The sequence below is a fragment of the Lotus japonicus genome, chromosome 4 (assembly GCF_012489685.1).
Source record: "Lotus japonicus ecotype B-129 chromosome 4, LjGifu_v1.2".
Lineage (NCBI taxonomy): Eukaryota > Viridiplantae > Streptophyta > Magnoliopsida > Fabales > Fabaceae > Lotus > Lotus japonicus.
In genome coordinates, this window is record NC_080044.1 from 81,899,398 (window position 1) to 81,921,227 (window position 21,830).

The 21,830-nt window shown below is 36.8% G+C and overlaps 2 protein-coding genes and 1 non-coding gene across 3 annotated transcripts; 2 read left to right on the forward strand and 1 right to left on the reverse strand.

The window, feature by feature from the left end:
- Positions 1 to 2,282: 2,282 nt before the first annotated feature.
- Positions 2,283 to 3,455, reverse strand: LOC130715783 (ethylene-responsive transcription factor TINY-like). The gene has a single exon (XM_057565902.1). It carries the CDS (start codon positions 3,145 to 3,147, stop codon positions 2,452 to 2,454), a length of 696 nt encoding a protein of 231 aa, XP_057421885.1. The 5' UTR covers positions 3,148 to 3,455; the 3' UTR covers positions 2,283 to 2,451.
- A 4,746-nt stretch (positions 3,456 to 8,201) lies between these two features.
- LOC130716322 (U4 spliceosomal RNA) lies at positions 8,202 to 8,352 on the forward strand. Its single transcript, XR_009011941.1, has one exon. It is a non-coding gene; the product is annotated as a U4 spliceosomal RNA (small nuclear RNA).
- Positions 8,353 to 15,030: 6,678 nt separating this feature from the next.
- On the forward strand, positions 15,031 to 16,662 carry LOC130713457 (uncharacterized). Its single transcript, XM_057563221.1, has 4 exons — positions 15,031 to 15,508; positions 15,587 to 15,621; positions 15,702 to 15,876; positions 16,609 to 16,662. Exons 1-4 carry the CDS (start codon positions 15,338 to 15,340, stop codon positions 16,660 to 16,662), a joined length of 435 nt encoding a protein of 144 aa, XP_057419204.1. The 5' UTR covers positions 15,031 to 15,337.
- Positions 16,663 to 21,830: the final 5,168 nt, after the last annotated feature.

Sequence of the window (21,830 nt, forward strand, 5' to 3'; positions counted from 1 at the left end):
TTGTTTTTTTTTTTTTGGAACTCATCTGGGGTTGTTTCCTCTGTTTTTTTTTCTTTTCTTGTTTTCTCGTGTTGGTGGTGCTGTGGTGGTGAAGAATGGCAATGTGGGGGAAGAAGATGTTGGGGTTAAGAAAAGAAGAAGAAGAGACTGAAGATTAGTGAAGAAGATGAAGACCATTTTATTTGGGTTTTGTTCTTGAGATGGAGATTGAAAAAGAGTGATGAAGATTATGTGTTTAGTTTGAATTTAGTTCAGGGATTTATTTAGATTAGAGATTTTATTAAGTTTTTTAATTTTTTTCTGCTTGTATAATTGAGTTGGATTTTAAAATAATTTTTAATTAATTTTTCTAATAAAAAAAAAGCCACGTGGTAAAGGTGACTATGACAAAATTGAGCTGTGGCAACATTTGACCTTAATTGAATTAAAAAAAAATTAGTAGCCCAATTTGATGAAATAATTTTCTAAATCATGGATTTAATTCCCTTTGTAATCTCGGGGGCCTTTTGACCCTTTAAGCCTAAAAAATATACTCTAGTCCTCCCATGTGTTGAGTTTCCAAACACAAAACTATAGTTATTGCTCTCTTTAAACAAACGCGCTTCTTGGTGGGTAACTAGGGTAGGCTGCAACTGTTGTTGTCGAGTCTCATCAAAGTTGTATATACTCGATATAGGATCCTGAATTTGTGTGCTAGCTGCTCATTTTTTATTACTATCACTGCACCCATTGCTAACATATAGTAACATGTCATGAAGCTTGGCTCCTCACATTGACCATGTATGGAAATTAAATTAAAACGACTTAAGGAGAACATGTATGGGGTCTACTAAAATTACACACTGCGATAATAATCAGCCCAACCCAAGTTTTCAATGTCATTCAATGATCATAAATTTTCTGACCATTTTATTGTGCCCAAGTTTATAAGATTTTCAGTCTTTGACCACATTCCATATATCAAGTTCAGTAATCGCATAATGCTTATGTAAGTACACATGTCGTAACACCACACTATGTGTTGAAATGCAAATGGCAAACCGTAACAACTCGCTAGAAAGAGCTATTATATTTGTACCCCACAAACAAAGGAGGTAACAATTTCATTATATGAGTAGAACAATAAATACTACTACTAACTTTCAATTTCTACCTCAAAACAATTTCTCGAGGTGGATGGGGCCATAAAAAATTATAACAACTGAAATTCCAGTTTTACGTGCAATATTGGTCAATACTATTATTGATTATTCTATATAAGCTTCTTTCACTTTATAAATAAAATACAAGTCTAAAGTGTACTTATCACTTCATTGAATCATACTGCCATGATAGGTTTTATTACCACTTGAGAAGTTCATGTATAGCATAACCTTAAATATCACACATAACATGGGATCCAGGGACTATACCATCTTAAAATTAAATTGAAGTCCCACATGTAATATAGTATTGAAAATGATATTTATGGACCCAACTTCCTTAAGAAACGTAGGTCAATTATTAAAAAAATAAAGTTAGCTGTGTGGAAAATAAGACTAGTAATAAAGAATCTGCTTTAAACTTTATTTTAGCCCTGTCCATCAAAAGTAGAATAACATATCATCCATGATCTAAAACGGTTTCTACGTACATGTATACATCAATTCATATGCACGGCATAAAACTCAATAATATTCAATTTTGACCATGAAGTCCCACCAACAAAACAGAGAAATGATCAAGTGGAAGATTGGTTTCATACTTTATACAAGATCTGTTTGGATCGGCATTAACATATATAGTTGAATATGAGGTTTTTTTTTTACAAGAGTTAAAATGACATGATTAATATTTGAACCTTTATAAGAAAAAACTGAACTTCTAGGAGAGATATCATCTACATTCGTACCGCTCCTCATGGAGTAGATTCCGCATCCAATTAAGTCTTTGAAACCGGATTGCTAGCAACGGTCATACCCGATTGAATAAGTTATTGTGATCATATCGGTAAAATGATGAAATTCAATCATAAGATATTATAATTAGTTAATTTAAACGCAGAAGCAACTACTAAAGTATAATTAATTCCATAAAATGATAATATTTTACTTGTACAATCAAACATCATTTCACCTAATAAGTATAATTGATTCAAAGATCGAATATCGAATTGATTATGCTTTCCAAACATGCTCCATATTGGTATTCTTAAAACTTGTACTAGCTTATAACCAAAAGTGACTATTTTACCATGAAATCAAACATGATAGAAAGAACTTTCAATGAATAGCTTCTCATCAAAATGTAATCCAAACAAGCTAAAAGTGATAAACACTCACTACTAGCAACAAGTACAATTTAGTTTTAGCCCTTCAAGTGAAAAAAATGCAAAAGGGCTATAACTTAGAAAAGGACAAAAGAAGGTTTCATAGAAGAAAAGAAAAAGAAAGCACACAGCAATGGGTGACATTAATGTTGCCACTGCCACAATGAAGCCTCAAAGCCACAAAGAATCAAACTTTCAGAGTCCTGCATTGAAATCTGATCCCCAATATAATACCCTCCACAGTCCCTATCATCATAAATGCCCTGCCCCTCATGATACCAAGTGTGTGAATAAGGCCACCCATCAACCGGGTCGGAAAACACCAACTCGCTTCCCGGGTCGGGTATTTCAAAACTCGTTCCCAGCCTCGGCAGCTCCACTATTTCACCCAGCTCCTCCGACGACGACGATGAATAAGAGCAATGCGACGCCGTTTTGGAATCGGAAACCGCCATGGAAGCTGCTTTGGCTGCTGCGGCCTGGACATCTCTGGGCGATTTGGACTCGGGTCGGGGCAATGAACCTGCGAGGTCAGGGAAGTTGAGTATGGCGGAGCTTCCTTTGATGGCGAGAGCAGCGACGTCGTGAGCACGCGCCGCCATCTCCGCGGTGGCGAATGTGCCGAGCCAGACCCGGTTCTTCTTGCGGGGTTCGCGGATTTCGGATACCCATTTGCCCCATGCCCGCATTCGGACCCCTCTGTAAACCGGGTGCTTCCCGTTGCTTTCTCTGGGCCGCTTGGTTCTTTTCTCATTCGGGTCGGGTGACCGGGGCTCCGATAATGAACGTTTAGGAATGTCAGTGATTTTCTCTGTTTCTGAGCTGGGTTGTTCACCCATTGGCTTCACTCAGTTTCTAACTATACTCCTCCACTGTTTTCTCTTAAAACTGAGGGTTTGATTTCACTGTTTTGCACAGAAATCAAGACACGTTTACTCAGAAGCTAAGACTCGACAACACTGGTTAGTTTTCCACTTTGTAGTAATACTCTATGGTGTTGTTCTAAAAGGAGTATGTACTTGGAGCAGAATGAGAATGAGAAGTGAAGTGTGTGAGAGAGTCAAGTGATGAAGGATGTTAAAAGTTTGGAGCATTGAAGTTTGGAGAAGGGAGGGGTTGGGGGTTATAGAGTTAGAGGGGGGAGGGAGTGAAGGACCAAAGATTTAAAAGAGAAGAAGTGGGGCTTATTATTGTAAGTGAGTTGGACCCCCACACGAATGGCTTTGCATACAAACCACGTCATGGCTTTAATGATTTTTTTTTCAAAGCTTAAGGTATCCATTATCGATAACAATAGTTATTCTCTCATCGTGAATATTCGCACTAAATGATAAATGACTTACCATGATGTGGGCTATATTTTTATGGGCGAAAATCGAACCTCGACCTCATAGTTAAGGGACAACATAAGCTAACTATTACCTCATATTTTGTATTTGACATTAATGAATATGCATATGATCATATGGGGCTAGCACAATTAATATGTACATGCACATCTATAAAGATCTATGAGGGTGTTTATTAAATTGTATGAAATTGTTTTACTTTAAGTAGAGATCTCATATTTGAGTCTTTGTAAGTGCAGTTGTGTTAAATAAATATATAAAATAAATATCTATCCAAGTCTCACATGGAGATCCAGCAGAGTGAGTGAAAAATATGTGTTATAAAGTTGTTATAAATATTTACCACAACAACACTAATACTTTTTGTGTATTGAGTTTGGGCAGTTGTGTATCACTTTAAGAGTTAAGACTTTTATTAATTTGCATTGAGGGAATTTGCAATTTCAGGTGCAGGATACATGTAGTTAAAATAAATGAAAATAGATTTTGTTTGGCTCTTTTCTCATTTTAGATGGGTCATTTCATTACATATGAGGCATGAACCAAAGGAGAGTATTGGAAGGTGGTGAGGAAAATAAACGAGGGCCAGAGACCCTTAAATGCTTGACTGATCATAGCCGGCAGAAGAGTCATGACACAGCTGGCGAGGAGAGTGATGAAGGTTGGAAGGATGGGAAATTTTCATGCTGACATGTGGGTTGGGTTAATAATATGCCTGGGCTGGGCATGCCATGTTTTTACTTACTTGGATACACTCCCCTATATATCCTCTCACATTTATGGCTTCCTTACATAAAAGTCATGTTAGTATATTTATTCTTTTATGTAAATTTACAAACGTTCATGGCAAATAAGTAGATTTTCATAAAATAAACTCAAGTAATAATTAACATATTAACTTCTCTCTTCATAGTTGGGTTAGTTCATGCTCTTAATAACATGTTTGGATATAACTTTTTTCCTTTCAATATAACTATTAAGCCCCTTTTAAAATCAAATTCCCTTCAACTATAAAAACCTAATAGGTTTTGTGTTCGTGGGAATATATGAAAAGTGTTAACATTCTGACATATGTGTTAGTCATGGTTTTTAACCATTGTAAATGTCTGTGGAGGTTATAAAAACCATTGTTAAATCAGATATTTATCGGGGGTCATCAATTTCTTACATGTTCACATATTATTTTGTAGCTTTAAAGCATGTACTTAGAGTGTGTTTAAATTTATGTTGAATTTAACGTGGATACGCATGAACTCAACGTCTTAGAATCATGTTCATTCTAATCCACATTAAACTCAACACAGTAAATTCTAACTTATTTTATATAATACATTAAAATACATGAAATCATATTTTGTGTTTGCATCTGCTCAAACTAAATTAGTGTATACTTACTTGTGAATTTGACTATAACTCTATCCACACCAACAATTAATAATTCCTTTGCCTTTGTTGCTTTGTGCCTGTGCATTGTAGGGACAAAAAGAATACTATTCTTGTCCCGTGCTCTTTCTACTTTTTTTCTTAACGCTGTCAATGTGACTAACTTGCCCTCTTGACCATGTGGTTTTTCTAGTCTCTGTTTCCGGCCGGTATATAATTACCTTCATTTTGTCACCTTGCAAAATAAAGCTGAAAGAACTATTTTTAAGGCTAAGACTACTGTGACATTCACATTTTCAGCAAACGATTTTCAGTGAGCCTGGGAAGATAAATTGGTGTTTAATTTTTTCTTTTGTTGTCTTGTGTTGTTCATGTACATTGAGGCTTGGGTTTAATTTGTTTATCTATTTTTCTTGGGAAAAAGAAAGCATGACGGTGCAAGAACAAAATCTTCAGTTTGTTTCCATCGTTTTAATTAATAGACTTCTGAATTTGGGATAATCTAGAAACAGAGCTACTATAAAACAATTGGTCCCAGCATTGGAAAAATCCAATAATTAAACATGGTTCTCTGCAGAGATAAAATCCAAATTTGAATATTAATTTGGCATCTACTTACCTTTGTGAGTGTAGAAATTATGAACCTTTGAATGAATAATCAAAAGGTGTTCTATAACCTATCAGAAACCAACATCAGTTTAGGCAAAGCGAATTTTCTAGCATTACATCAAGGAAAAGGGAAAAAGTTTCTAATTGAGGAGCTGCTGATATCATTAATAATGAGCAAAGTAATGATGATTTTGGATAAGTTTTATCATTAACATGTCTTGACTAAATATGGTTGCATAAGTTTTATATTTAACATGTCTGGTTTGGTTAGGGTATCAAGCCATATCTGTCATTGAATTTAAAAGTAAAATGGTTGAGAAACGATGTCATTCCATTGTAGTCACTATTGAGTTTTTTGTTTGTTTTTCTGACTCATACATTTTAGAGAGTTTTCTTTTGACATGGTATAAGCATTTAAGTTTAATCCCTTAAAAATTTCTAATTAAACATTTGATGTATTAAGTGAGTGAAGGCATTCAATTTTTGTTCTTGAAGATGATTATTTCCATCTATTCACATGGAACTAATTCAATGAGGACGATAGTGAAAATAATGGCTCGTTACTACTTGGTACAGATCAACATGTGTTGCTGTTACTCTCTTCTCTTCTAATTTGATTTCGATGCATATAATATTGTAATATATCTTATTGTACCTGTCTCATTCACATGCCATTCAGGTACCACCCATAGGGTGTACACGAGTCGGTTCGGTTGGAAATAAGTTCTGGTTGTTTTCAAATCTGAATAGTAAATCTGCAAACTATAAATCATCACATATCATAATCAAACCATAAATTAATCATCTTGGCCTTCTCCAACTAGAATCAAACGAGAAAGGGGGAAATTTACAGCAAATTAGTAAACCATTTCAAACCATCTAATCAACAATACAAAACTCAAAAACCCTATAGGAGAGTAAGGTAAAAAGTAAAAATACTACGAGGAAATTGTTCGATAGTGACCAAAAGTTCAGCCGTTGAATGAACAAATTCGGTTATTAAATAGAATAGCGACCAATTTTCATATCTCTCTTATACCTTGTCGTTACATGTGACGACAAAATTAGCGACAAATTCATCAATTGAATTTTTCATCACTTTAAAGAAGCAAAACCTTCTCCAACTCATATGTTACTATGGTCGAATCTCCTAACATCGATGTCACTCCTCCAACATCAACCAAGAGTTCGATCGACGACATCGAAGATGAAAGTCGCTCTTTGTTGACCTCTATGAGATTGAGACTACGACTGCAACAACAACCTCATTTCTCAAGGACGAGATATGGATGGTTGAATGACGATATACAATTTTTTGAAAAGAAACTAAGAGTATTAATTTTCTACTTGATTGGCTAAGATGGCTAATTTATACTCTATTTTTTAAAATTGTAAATGACAATTATCTTAATTGAGTTTAATTTTCTTAATCATGTGATATTTATTGTTTTGACAACATGATTAAATTATATTATTATTCTCTAAATTATAGCTCAAGTGGTAAGAGTTAGGTAACATATGCGTTGAGTGAGAGATCTAGTGATCAATTTTTAGAGAGTGTAATTCATATTTGCAATGTAAAATATAAAATAAAATAATAATTCAATGATTCTATCCCCATAAATTTTCGAGCAATTTATTGGTAAAATAAATTAGCAGTGCATTTATTGTTTGTCTATTCTTAAGTACTGCCACATGTACGTGCTCACAATAAATAATTGTCTGCAAATTCCATTTTCCATCCAACTTGGCGGTCTCATAAATCATAAATTCACAATGACCCCCCCCCCCATCCCGTCTGGCGTCTGCATATAAGTCTAAATCATGAAATTATGATCTGTAAAAAAAATCATTAAATTATGACCAATTTTTATTCGGTATCTGATATTTTTTTTTCAACTATTCGGTAAAGATTAACAAAGGCTTTAGGGTTCAAAAACAAAAAATGCTTTAGAAAGTTGTTATATTAAAAAAGGCTTAAGAAGGCCCAACAGGCACACGAGAAATCTTAGTTCACATTGATTACGGCAGCAAAATCAGCCCACTCTCGTCTTTGAGCTCTAAACTGCAAGGAACTCCATCGACATCGAGTATGTTTGTTTGTTTGTTTTCTTTTTTCTGTCTAAGACAAGTACTGTTAATTAACTACCATTGGGAGGTTAATCCAGCTGCAACGTGAGTTCTTGTTGAATTTATTGTATCCATAAACAAGTACTTCTGATTAAGATGAATGAAATATAAACAAGTGTTAACCATGCATCCAAAATTTAAACGAAATATATACTTGCTCGCCCGTCGACTGCTATGCAATTTTGAATTTGATAGGGAGCATGCTCAGATCTGTTAAAAATCACAGTTTCTATCACAATAGTGTTGAAATAATGAAGAATTAATTTGAAGTTGTTAATGTAGAAGGACTATTGTTCATATAAGTATAAGTTCATGTGTGAAAATTGCTAACTGAACTGCTATTTGAGTCCCACATCGTTAGTTTAGCAAAGTGCAAAACTGAGAGGTGTATATAAAAACAGGTCTCAAACATCGGTTAAAGTATCTTTGCGCTTGGGGCAATGACGCAGCTTATGAGGTACTAACTGAGGCGCGTCTATTGCTGGTTGAAAACTATTTCCAAACCCCCTCTTAGGCCTGGGTTCACCCCTGGCCTTCGAGAATTTCTGGAAGGGCTCCCTGAGGGGTAAAGCCCTACAATTCTTAGTTCAATGTTCATTTTATCCTCCTTTTGTGTTTGGGAAAATTCTTATTGTATCATTGTTTGTTCTTGTTAAGCAGTTCATTACATTTTTATCAGAGCATCAAATTCATCCTTGATTATCAAGTAGTCATAAAACCACACTAGCATTCTATATTTTTTATGATGTGAGACTCAAGTCGCATCTCAAGGACTAATAAAAAGCACCTGAATTTGTGAGGCTCAGGTCCAGTACCTAAGCCGCTATAAAATCCACACTAAAATTTTATACTTCCCATGTGGGACTTCAATATTGCAATTGGATCCTAACAATCCTGAAGATATATATATGATGATCTAGAGTGAAACAGCATAAGCTGTATTGCAATTAGACAATGCAGGTGCAGCATCAATCCCACACTTGCTGTGACCCATAAGCATGACAGGCTTTCCAGATCCCAAGTAAATCTCCTAAATATATAGCTTCAGTTCTGGGGCATTATGTTCTACTGATGCTGTAAAACAGAAACAAAGAAAGAGATTGGGCAATCTTAGTGCAGGGCAAGTTGGCAAAAGTGCATAACCGTAGAACTAAATTACTAAAATCTAAATGAATTGCAGCAAAAATCAACGACAGAACCAGATGAAAGTAATATTACATAGTAACATAATAAGCCTGCAATACGACAAAGTTAGATAATGGGAACCTTAATGAGAAGTAGGATAGCATAGTAACATAAAATTTGGAATAAGTTCTATCTCAAGTTCAACAGTATCAAATGTGACATGTGAAAGTATCAGCGAGAAAATCATGGATTTCAGGAGGAAACTTAGCAAAACAGAGAAATCCGTAGTTTATTTCAACATAAACCTTATAACAAAATAGGTGGACCTTATGTCTGAAAGCAATTCCAGAAATGAAGTTTCATCCTGTACTAGATGCGGCATACAGAATTGAAGTTTTCAAAGGTTTTTATTTGCCTACAGGTGCATCATCAAACATGATAAAAGTTGAAAAATATTGGTTTACTTATCAGTTCTAACAACGATACTATGTGAGTAAGAACAAAGATAGACGCAAGCCAGAGACAGAAACACCGTAAAGAAATTTCAGATTTGTTTCAGAGTCCTGACTGAAAAACGCTGAAGCAACTATGCATAGAAAGGTGTTATCATTTAAAGCCCACATCGGATAGAGTAGTTATAGCTACTTAGTTCCTTCACTATAAATAAATAGAACTTTGGTAGAGGGTTGCATTCTCAATGTGCAAGGGTTTCATTCTTAATGGGCTTCTATAGCTACATCATTTATCATTTATGGGCCTTAAGTTACTATGCCAATTATAATTAGTTATTATTATTTCTATGTTTATTTCTAGTTTATTATTTAGATCATGTTCTAGAATATTCTACTTTCTATGATGATGATGGTGCCACATGTAAGGTCACCTTTCATCCCTTAGAGTGGATAGTGATAGTTAGTATAAGTTGTATGGATTCCATTATGAAAGATTAACAAGAAAATTGATAAAGTTTTATTTTATCTTCTTTTCTTAGTTTTCTTTTGATTTTCTTCCTTTGATTTTACTTGGTAGAGTTTCTCTCTACCAATTTGGTGCTTTCATTCATGATCTCTATGCCTCCTGTTCGAGATTCACCGGTTCTGCCCACTGTGCTTGATGCCATTGACGCCAAGCTTGCTTCCATGGCCACCAAGTTACAGATCGACTTTGAGTCTAAAATTTCTACTATCTCAGGACTCATTGATCAGGTCTCGTCTCTAAATTGCCACCTTCGTGACATTCCACCACAACCCCCACCATTCACATATTCATTCACTTCCTCTTACCCACAGCCTGCCCCTGATTACTATTCCCCTTCACAACCCTACATCCCTCAACCCAACGTCTCTAGTCAACACTATTATCCCTACATTTACCCCCATTCTTCGCCACCTCATGATACACAGCTTTCATTCTCTTCCCCACGAGCCAAATCACAGCCTAAGCTTAAAATCACAGTGTTCAATGGATCTGACCCAACCATGTGGCTCTTAAACACAGAAACGTTTTTCCTAATGCATCCATGGGAGCTGCAACTTCGATTTGCTTTTATTGCCCTACATCTAGAGGGATTCGCTCTTACATGGTTCAAATTATGGCGCCACCAGCTTGACTCTTGGGAGAAATTCCTGGAGGTGTTTAAATTGCAATTCGGCGCAACAAATTATGCACACTTTTCCACATGTTTGGGGAAATCACAGATAGGGATTCCATCCAAGGTTGCAACCCCGCCCAGCTCGGCACAGGAAGCCACCCACATGGTTAATTTGGGCGTGACTACATCAGTAGTGGATGCACCACTTTTCAGCTCTGGAATTCCATTTGACTCTGAAGATCAAGTTCAAATAGCAGTTGAGGTGCATTCCTCTCCTAGAAAGATGAGGTCAGATTGTTCTACACTAGATTTACCTCCTACAACTGGTCATTCTACAGTAAAAACAACTTCTATATCTACATGTCACCAAGTGTTTGAGAAAATGCATGACTCAAAGAATATGCAGAACTGTGCTGTTGCTCATTTTCACAAATTGCTTGAGACAAATTTCAACATAAGTTTACAAGACTGGAAGATTGTGAGCCACCTTATTTTACAATCAAATATTGTCCAGTTTGAATTCTATGGAACTGCAATTAAACCTTTTGATCCTGGTATTTTAGCTGCTACTTCAATTCTAGCCTATGGTACCTCTTCTAAGTATCCTATGAAAGATTCATGTTTACGTTACCAAGGTCATGTTACAAAGGACTCTACCATTCCAGAAGTTACTATTTCTAAGCAAGCAATTGTGAGTTCAATTGGGGCACACCCAAGAACAATCAACCTGACTGGTGACTCACACAACACTAATCTCTCAAGAATAATGAACTGCCCACATCACAGTCTCAAGGTGTGTGCCCAGATGCTGCTAAAATCCTATGCTACTGTCATGATTTCTCAAGAACCACACCATGTGTTTGATCCTGGAGACCAAGCCATCACGCATGTGTTACTTGAACCTGTACATGTTCACGACACTGAGGCAACAGCGGCGCCTGCCATAGTGGATGTGAATGGCTCTTCCCACCAAGTTGATACCTGTTTTGTAGCAACAAAGGAAGAGTTTCGGGTGGACTCTTTCAATAGAGCCAGTCAAGCTGAGAAGGTCCCTAGTGCGACTCAGGTGATTTCTGGACCTACTCTTATCACACCCAACCTGTTTGAGAAAATACTTGAGAAGAAGTTTATGCAGCAAAATAATGAGGCTCAATTGCTAAACCATGTTCATGATTATGTTCACAAGTTGCCAATAAAATTTATCATTTCTGGCACTGTTGATGGACAAATGTTTAAATCCCTGCATGCATACAAAGTTGCAAAACCTGATATGCTAGGATTTGCCAACAAATTGATTGATCCTGGAATTCTTGCTGGGATTTCTATGCTAGACAAGGGTGTATTATTCATATTTGATAATATTCACTATAGCCCTATTATTTTGAGCTATGATAATCAGTATGCTATTGTTTCTATCCAAGCTCACCCAGACAACACATTATCTACACTCTTAGCTGTCATGTCGAATGACTGTACCTTTGGGGTTGAGGCTTTGGTGCTCACATTGTTCAAGTCTCCAGCCCAGGTTTTTCCCTCATCCATCTTAATCAAACATTGCTGGCACCCTGGAGGAACCAAAAGGGCAATTATACTGTTAGCCAAGACAGATCATGACAAACTGTGTAAGAAAACACAACTAGAAAAGCATATGAAGAAGGGACAGGAAAGTGAAGACTCTATTTTTTCTAAGGCTCTTAAAGATACTTTGGGGCTAGATAAAACTTTGAAGACAAAGGAAGGCTGTGAAGAAGATTGTGTTTCCTCTCCTCTCTCGGCTCCGGAGCGATCCATGTTTGAACAACATGCAGGTCATATTTTTGGGACAGAAGGAAGGGTTGCATATGACAGGGTGGTTGAAGAGAAAGGCAAGAAATGCTTAAGGGAGTGGGAACTGGTTCGACATTCACAAGAGGGTTATTTTTTCTCACATGTTCAACTGACACACACAAAGCCTGAAGAGGGATGGCAGATACCTTGGGTCTTTGACACAGTTGTTTATGAGCCTCAAGCCAAGTGCTCAAACCCATTGCATAAGCCAACGCGAACCTCTGATGAGAAGCGCGCTTTAACTGCTTGGGTTAGCAACTCAGACCCCTTCTCAACTAACTTTCATTCCATTTTGGAATCCACCAAAGCTGCATTGGGGTTCTCCCAACCAGCAGTACACACCTACTTGGGGAATTTTAAACTTGCACAATTAATTGTTACTTTGGTGCTTCTTTATGGTCCTACAGATCCCCATTGTCTATCAATTTCCCCATCATTGAATTATTTTCAAGTGGACCAAGGACCAATGGAATTTTGCTCACTGTCCAGTTGTTTCCGCATGAACCCACAAGCCTTGCGTAGTACTGTGTACACAAGTGGTCAAACGAAGCTTGCTCACCACACTCAACATTCTTTCCACGGGGTCTTGCTTATATTGGACTGGTCTTACAAGACTTCCCTATGTCCACCATTTGAATTGTCTTTCCAACAAAGCTTAATAGCGTGGCTAGGCTTCCCCATTGGCCATGAAATTAAATGGCGTGAACTTCTTGCTTCATGGGACAGCACACAAGGCATTTTTTGTTGCTACACACCACATCAAGTCACTCTATTGGCCCTTCATGCTACCTTGGTGCTTTCATTTAACATGACAGTTACTTCTTTTCCTGGACTTGGCCTCATTGACATTACTCTCCTAGCATGGATCTTTCTTGTTGCATGGCTAGCTCACTTTTCCATCCTTGAGGACAAGGATGTTTTCAAGGGGATGGTAATGGTAGAGGGTTGCATTCTCAATGGGCTTCTATAGCTACATCATTTATGGGCCTCAAGTTACTATGCCAATTATAATTAGTTATTATTATTTCTATGTTTATTTCTAGTTTATTATTTAGATCATGTTCTAGAATATTCTACTTTCTATGATGGTGCCACATGTAAGGTCACCTTTCATCCCTTAGAGTGGATAGTTAGTATAAGTTGTATGGATTCCATTATGAAAGATTAACAAGAAAATTGACAAAGTTTTATTTTATCTTCTTTTCTTAGTTTTCTTTTGATTTTCTTCCTTTGATTTTACTTGGTAGAGTTTCTCTCTACCAAACTAATAGTTTAAGAGTTTTGCAGAGTAGTGAGATATTCAGTGGATTCTGAGCCTATCACTCTAAAATTTTGTCTGGATGTGGCAAGGAAATACTAGTTAGAGCATATTTATAGCTTTAATTAGCATTTCTTTTGCTATATTTAAACCGGCTTTTAGATCAGACTAGTTAAATTGTTTTGATTATTTATAAATTGGAGCTTCTTAATATTTCAAAAAAATAATAGTATATTAAGTTATTAACATTGAGCATAATGTTCTCTTCACACTTTAAAAAGAGCGTAGAAAAAGTAAGTTAGAGTGAGAAAACCAAACTTACAAGAATTTTACAATCCCCAAGGAATGTTCTAATACAGAACAATCAACAAAATATTCAACACAATTGAGGTAGTGATTGACAACTCCTGAAAAAGAGGTTCAACAGAGTTGTAACTTGTTGGAAACAGAATTTGAGAAGCAACAAACTAAGTGGGATAACAACTACAAGTTAAGTGTATGTTTAGATACAGGTATAAAATCAAAGTGAAGTTAAAATCACAATGGACATTGAACAGTCATAAAAGCTAAGGGAAGTTGCTTCTGTACACCGTGATTTTGGCTCGCTGTGGTTTTCTACCGTGTATCCAACCAACATGCACAAAATGTGATGGTGAACAAAATGTTAGAGAGAACCTTCCAAAGATGTAGCAACACCCATGAAATTTTTTGCCACGAGATTGTGCAGATCCTCACCAGCCCAGATTGGGAATATAAAGATGTTTACTCCCAAAGACACAGCAGCACCAAGTGCAATAAGCAAAAATCTATGTATAGCTGTATTCAAAAATTCCCCTGTTCGATACCCAGATACTGTGATGAAGCAATATGTGATCAAGAACACACGGAACCCATATTCATAAGGCTTCAAAGTCGGGTACTGCACAAAATCCTGTCAATCACAGAGGTAATTAGAGAACTACGGATGAGCCAGAAAGACATGGACATGAATACAATGAAAGAAAAATCATTGTGAAATTGGAACCTGTAATGAAGATGCTGATAATAATTATAAGTTCTTCCCATTCTCCAGCCATTACTGATGACTCTGCCACTCCAAGAGCAAACCCCTTGCTGAGAGTTGCCCCTATACATGTGCATTGTATTTGATCATAATTTCTTAGGAATTCAAGTGCCAGATAAAATAGAAATGTTCACACAAAAATCTGAGAAAACTAAGCTAGTCTTGAATATTGCCAAAGTTCAGTCTCAGGATAGAGGATGGGAAGATGAGATCCTTCTTACCTCATTAGGTACTTATAGTGCATGTTTGGATACACAGTAACACAGTGAAAAATTAACCATGGTGAGGCAAAAATCATGGTGGGCAGACACAAAAGCTAAGGGAATTTAGTTCTGTTAACCTTGACTTTGGCTTCACCATTCCAATGTGTGTACAAACATCCACATAATCAACTCTTTGTCAAGTCTAAATCCCTCTAAATACACATTAATGAATATGAAAATGTGTCTGATTGATTACACTTAGATTTATGATGAAAGCGATGGACATGCTGTTAATTTCAAGGACATTATATAGATTAACTGTTAGGCTAACTGTTACTAAATGCAGAGCATAACGAAAAACGGTGATTTGCGTTAATTACTACCAGTAATTATTCTTTCACTCCACTATTAAAAAGGTAACGACACTAAGTAACATTACAGTTACATTTCCAACACACAATTTTTAGGGTTTATTCTCGCCGGCGCTAACAATGGCAGACCCTTCTTCTCCGCCGACGGACCAACTCGCCGCCGCCACCATCACCGACGAGGTTCCCAAGTCGAAGAGAGATCCTCGAAAAGCAAAACAAATTATGAATCTGCAGCGTCGTGTCTCTCTTTTTCTCACTCGTTTAAAGAAATTGATCAAGACTCGTGAGAAGGTATGTTTAATTTCAATCAATGTGATTGTTGTTTTGGTTCATGTTCTCAATGATACTATTCTGTTATTTGTATTGTAGGAACGATTGGCAGAGTTGACACAAGGTATAAGAAAGTGAGTCATTTAGTTTGTTTTATTTCTACTGTATTGTCGCATTTTTCACAACATATATGATTCATTCGTTTCATTCACAGGGCTGCTGCTTCATCGTATGCATTGTGGGTACAAGATGCTGAAGAAGAGGACGATCCTAATTACACTGAAAGCAAAAAAGAATTTTTGAGGCAAATCCGTGAGGGTGAGATGACCGAAGAAATCTTTATTCAACGAGGATTAAAAGATGCTCTGGAAGGGAAAATGGTGATAGAGGTATATTATATATTGAGAGCAATAGTTTGAAATTTTTGGATAGCTCTTAATTACTAAAACAATAAATGGAGCCAGCCTTCCCTCTAAGATTGACTGTGTTGTCTTTTCCTTACTAAGAAGCAAAGCAAAAGGGACATGCTTGAATATTGAATTTGATTAGGCTTAAATACTCTAGGGGTCCCTGAAATTGTACCCCGTATCAAAATAAGTCCTGAAATTTTTTTTTCCGATTCCGGATCCCTGGAATTGTTTTTTTAATCAGAATAAGTCCCTACGCCGGAGAAGACGGTGGTTGACGACGGCGGTCATGGCGGCGCTACGACCAGGGTGTTGGGCCGGCTTCGTCTCGTCCTCAGGAACTCAGTGGTGGTGGTCTCGTGGGCTGGGTCGTCACAGTTGAAGAGAAAAGGTCAGTCGCAAGTTGATTTCTTCTCGCCGGAATTTATGGAGCTTCTCGGTTTCTTCGTTTTAGCTTTGTTTCTTGCGATTTCTTCGCCCAGATCAGATATATGAAGGTCTAGGAGTGTTTTAAACATGTTATTTCATGGTTTGTGGAAACAATGAGGAGGCAACCACTATCTTCTCCGGCGTAGGGACTTATTTTGATCAAACAAATTTTTCTAGGGACCCGGAATCGGAAAAAAAAATTTCAGGGACTTATTTTGATACGGGGTACAATTTCAGGGACCTACAGAGTATTTAAGCCATTTGATTTTGAAATTTTGTATGCAGGGTGACTTTGAAGAGGATGATAAGTGGCCGCCAAGTCCATCTGAATCTCCATAATGGAAAGGAGATGATTCATGCAAAAAGTTCCTCGACAGAGTGACAGCACCACTTAAGTAGACTAAATAGACTAAAGACTATGGGAGGAAAGGCCCCTCTCAACTAATTACCCGATCTATGCCATTTGCTTTGTCATGTGCATATGTGTTTTATTTTTGGCGTGGACCATAAATCGTAAGAAATGTATAAGTGGGGGACCAAAGTTGCAATTAAGCCATATTGCTATTGTTTAGATTAAAATTATTTGCACCGTATGATGTCCTCTTTCCCATCCCACGAATTAAATTGGGCCGCTTCCTAGAAAACCCTCTCATTAAAGGTTATAATTGTTGATTCATGCACCCTTGCTTGATGCCGCACCACACTGGGCAATCTTAGTGCAGGGCAAGTTGGCAAAAGTGCATAACCGTAGAACTAAATTACTAAAATCTAAATGAATTGCAGCAAACATCAACGACAGAACCAGATGAAAGTAATATTACATAGTAACATAACAAGCAATACCATGAAGTTAGATAATGAAAAACTTAAGAGAAGTAGGATAACATAGTAACATAAAATTGGGAATAAGTTCTATCTCAAGTTCAACAGTATCAAATGTGACATGTGAAAGTATCACCGAGAAAATCATGGATTTGAACCTATGGTAAAATAGGGACCTTATGTCTGAAAGAAATTCCAAGAACCCGGTGTTAGAATTTTGGGTCACAAATGTAACTTTTAATTGTGTTAGGGCCATTATTTAATTAGCCAAAACTAAAGTGGTCTATTTAATATTGATCTTATGGCTAAGGGCATATGTGTTATGAAAAGGTATTGTGCAGATACCATAAGGCAATATTCTAATTTGATGAGGGGCCAAATTAGAAATATTGAAAACAGAATTGTAACTGATGCAGTTACTTATAGGGTTATGGTCCCCAATTGTAGACAGCAACACAGTAACGTGAAAAGTTTCTCCTCATCCCCATCAGAGAAGAACATCAGGAAACCCTAAGGGTGATCTACAATTGGAAGATCACAACCCCAGATCCTTCAACGATTCTCATGGCTCATTCAGGTACGCTTCCGCTCTAGATCATCATCATGTTTTTCGGGTATGGGTTAATCAAGTGTGGTTTCGGATTATGCTCCTATTTTCTATATGGGTAGAAAAGCATGTGGTTAGGAACAAATCCTTATTTGTTAGAAACCTACAAGTGGTATCAGAGCCACCCATACCTGATTCATGTATGAAATTGGGTAGTTCTTGAAATATTAGGGTTTCTGTTTTTGAGTTTATTGGGTTATTGATTCAGGTTTTCAGTTTCGTTTTTGAATAAATATTGGGTTATAATTTCGTGATTGCCGTTATCGGTGAATTATTTATCGGTTATCCATGTGTGTCAAGATTTTGATATTCACGTTGTTGAATGAATGTAAAACGAAACTGTTGGATGAATGTATTTTCTAAACCAGATCTTTGTTGAATTTTTCGATTTGGATACTCACGAACTATACATGCTGGATTTGTTATTGATCATATATAATTCGTTTTTTTTTTTTTGAAATTCACGAATCATATATGCTGGTTTTAGTATGAAAAATTCTATTTTCTGGGTTCATGTGAATCATGAATTCTTTTGTTTTATTCTTATATATATATAAAAGAGATAACACAATTGTGAATCATGTTATTGATCAAAAGCTGTTTGGTTGATAATTCAGTTACATATACTCGTTTGAATATATGGAAAATTCAGTGTGTGTTCAAAATTTTGGCTTGGTATATATTTTTTATACAATTGTTTAATATTTTAAATGAGTCAATTAAAATAAGAAAGTCACAAAAGTGACCTCTTTTTATTGAGATTACTCATAAGAAATATTAAAAGTTTGTGCGTGTATATGTTTATCCATGCGAGTATTAATGGACCCCAAAGGAAAAGTTAATGCTTGGCCGGATTTCATACACACCTGTGATGATAAACATGTGATAATTTTAAAGGCTTACATGTGAATGATAAATCAATCCAAAGAAGGATTTGTTATTTGACATGATTTATTATCAATGTTTGATCATTACAACAAGAGTACCACTAGCAATTAGTATTACTGTCAAAAGACATGATATTGATGGTGCACTAGGTATCTTGAGATGGGTTATGCCATTATTTGAACATATTAATGATTCAATTTTTCTTAATGTGAGTATATTTACAGCATTTGTTTTTGTTCTACTTTTAGCAACTATTGGTTCGATATCTGCTAATCTGAATTCGGTTCCGATCCTTGATGGAACAAATTTTAAGGATTGGAAAGAGAACATGGAAATTGTTCTTGGCTGCATGGATCTTGACCTTGCACTAAGGGTGGAGAAACCCGCTTCTCCTACGGAATCTAGTACCTCTGAACAGAGGAAAGATTATGAGAAGTGGGATCGCTCCAATCGCATGAGTCTTATGATCATTAAGCGCGGCATTCCTGAGGTCTTTAGGGGTACTATCTCGGAAGAGATAAAAGGTGCCAAAGATTTCCTTGCTGAAATTGAAAAGCGCTTTGCAAAAAGCGATAAGGCGGAAACAAGTACTCTTCTTCAGAACTTGATTTCCATGAAATATCAGGGCAAAGGAAATATAAGGGAATACATTATGGGCATGTCAAATATTGCTTCAAAACTTAAGGCGCTAAAGCTTGAGCTGTCGGATGACTTGCTCATTCATTTAGTATTGCTTTCTCTTCCTGCACAATTCAGTCAGTTTAAGATATCTTATAACTGTCAAAAGGAGAAATGGTCTCTTAACGAGCTCATTTCATTTTGTGTGCAAGAAGAGGAAAGGTTGAAGCAAGAAAGGAAAGAAAGTGCTCATTTTGTTAGCACCTCTAAAGACAAGGGCAAAAGAAAGAAAACTGTTGAGCCCAAGAATGAAGCTGCAGATGCTCCAGCACAAAAGAAACAGAAAGAGGATGATACCTGTTACTTTTGCAATGTGTCTGGGCATATGAAAAAGAAATGTACTAAATATCACGCTTGGTGTGCAAGGAAAGGTACATTTTTTGCTTTGGTCTGTTCTGAGGTCAATTTAGCTTCAGTACCTAGAAACACTTGGTGGTTAGACTCTGGTGCAACTACTAACATCAGTGTTTCAATGCAGGGTTGCCTAAGCTACCGGAAGCCAAATGATGTTGAAAGATACATCTATGTTGGAGATGGCAAGACGGTGGAGGTGGAAGCTATAGGGCATTTTAGATTATTATTGTGTACTGGATTTTATTTGGATTTGAAAGACACTTTTGTGGTACCGTCATTTAGACGGAATTTAATTTCAGTTTCTAATTTGGACAAATCAGGTTATTCATGTTCATTTGGAAACAGTAAAGCCGAGTTGTCTTTTAATTCAAATATTGTTGGAACCGGTTCACTTATTGGATATGATAATCTGTATTTGCTGAGCACTGTAGCCACCTATAGTGAATCCCTGAATGTGGAATCACGTGGTACTAAGCGTAAAATTGATAATAACAATTCAGGAGCATTATGGCACAAGCGCCTAGGTCACATCTCTAAAAATAGAGTTGAGCGGCTAGTGTCAGATGGAATTTTGGATTCCATTGACTTCACAAACTTTGATGTTTGTGTTGAATGCGTTAAAGGTAAACAGACCAAAACAAAGAAATTTGGTGCATATAGAGCTACAGGCGTCTTGGAATTGATACATACGGATATTTGTGGACCATTTCCAACACCTTCTTGGAATGGTCAACAATATTTTATATCATTCATAGATGATTATTCGAGATATGCATACTTATTTCTTATACATGAAAAATCTCAATCACTGGATGTGTTCAAATCATTTAAGGCTGAAGTTGAGAACCAACTCAACAAAAGAATTAAGAGTATCAAATCTGACCGTGGTGGTGAATATTACGGTAGATATGATGGTTCAGGTGAACAACGTCCAGGGCCTTTTGCCAAATACCTAGAGGAATGTGGAATCGACCCACAGTACACCATGCCAGGGTCACCTAGCATGAATGGTGTGGCTGAAAGACGAAACCGGACTCTTAAGGATATGGTAAGGAGTATGATTTGTCATTCTACTTTGCCAGAGTCACTCTGGGGAGAGGCACTAAAGACTGCAGCTTACATTCTAAATAGAGTGCCAACTAAAGCAGCTGCCAAAACACCTTATGAGCTTTGGACTGGGCGAAAGCCTAGTTTGAAACATTTTCATGTATGGGGATGTCCATCTGAGGCAAGGCCTTATAGGCCAAATGAAAAGAAATTGGAATCCCGAACAGTGAGCAGCTACTTTATTGGTTATTCTGAAAGATCCAGGGGCTATAAATTTTATGATCCCAAATTAAAGACAATTTTTGAGACGGGAACAGCCATGTTCTTTGAGGAAATTGAGTTTGGAGGGGAGAACAAGATTAGGGACTTTGCTTTAGAGGAAGAGTCGGTAACAATTCCAAAACTGATTCATACAGTTGCTTCTGATGAAGCAAGTACGGAACCTCTACAAGACATTGTTGTTGAATCTCCTCCTACTCAAGATGATATGGTGGTTCATGAAGAACAAACTCAAGATCCTCAAGAACAAGTGTTACAAGAACCAATACCTTTGCGGAGATCCACTAGAGAAAAGAGAAATGCTATTCCAGATGATTACATAGTCTTTCTCCAAGAACATGAGGAAAATAATGGTATGATGGAAGCTGATCCAATCAACTTCCAGCAAGCCATGCAGGATTCCAACTCTGAAAAGTGGATTGAAGCAATGAAGGAAGAGTATAAGTCCATGCAAGACAATAAGGTTTGGGAACTTGTCCCATTACCGGAAGGTGTGAAACCCATTGGTTGCAAATGGATATTTAAGACCAAGCGGGATTCTAATGGTAATGTGGAGAGGTATAAGGCTCGTCTTGTGGCTAAGGGTTATACTCAAAAGGAAGGGATTGACTTTAAAGAGACTTTCTCTCCAGTTTCATCGAAAGACTCTTTTAGGACAATCATGGCTCTTGTTGCACATTATGATTTGGAACTCCATCAAATGGATGTCAAGACAGCGTTTCTCAATGGAAACATTGATGAGACAATCTATATGGTACAACCAGAAAACTTTGTGTCAGGAGACCCAAAGAATACGGTTTGCAAATTGACAAAATCCATTTATGGACTAAAG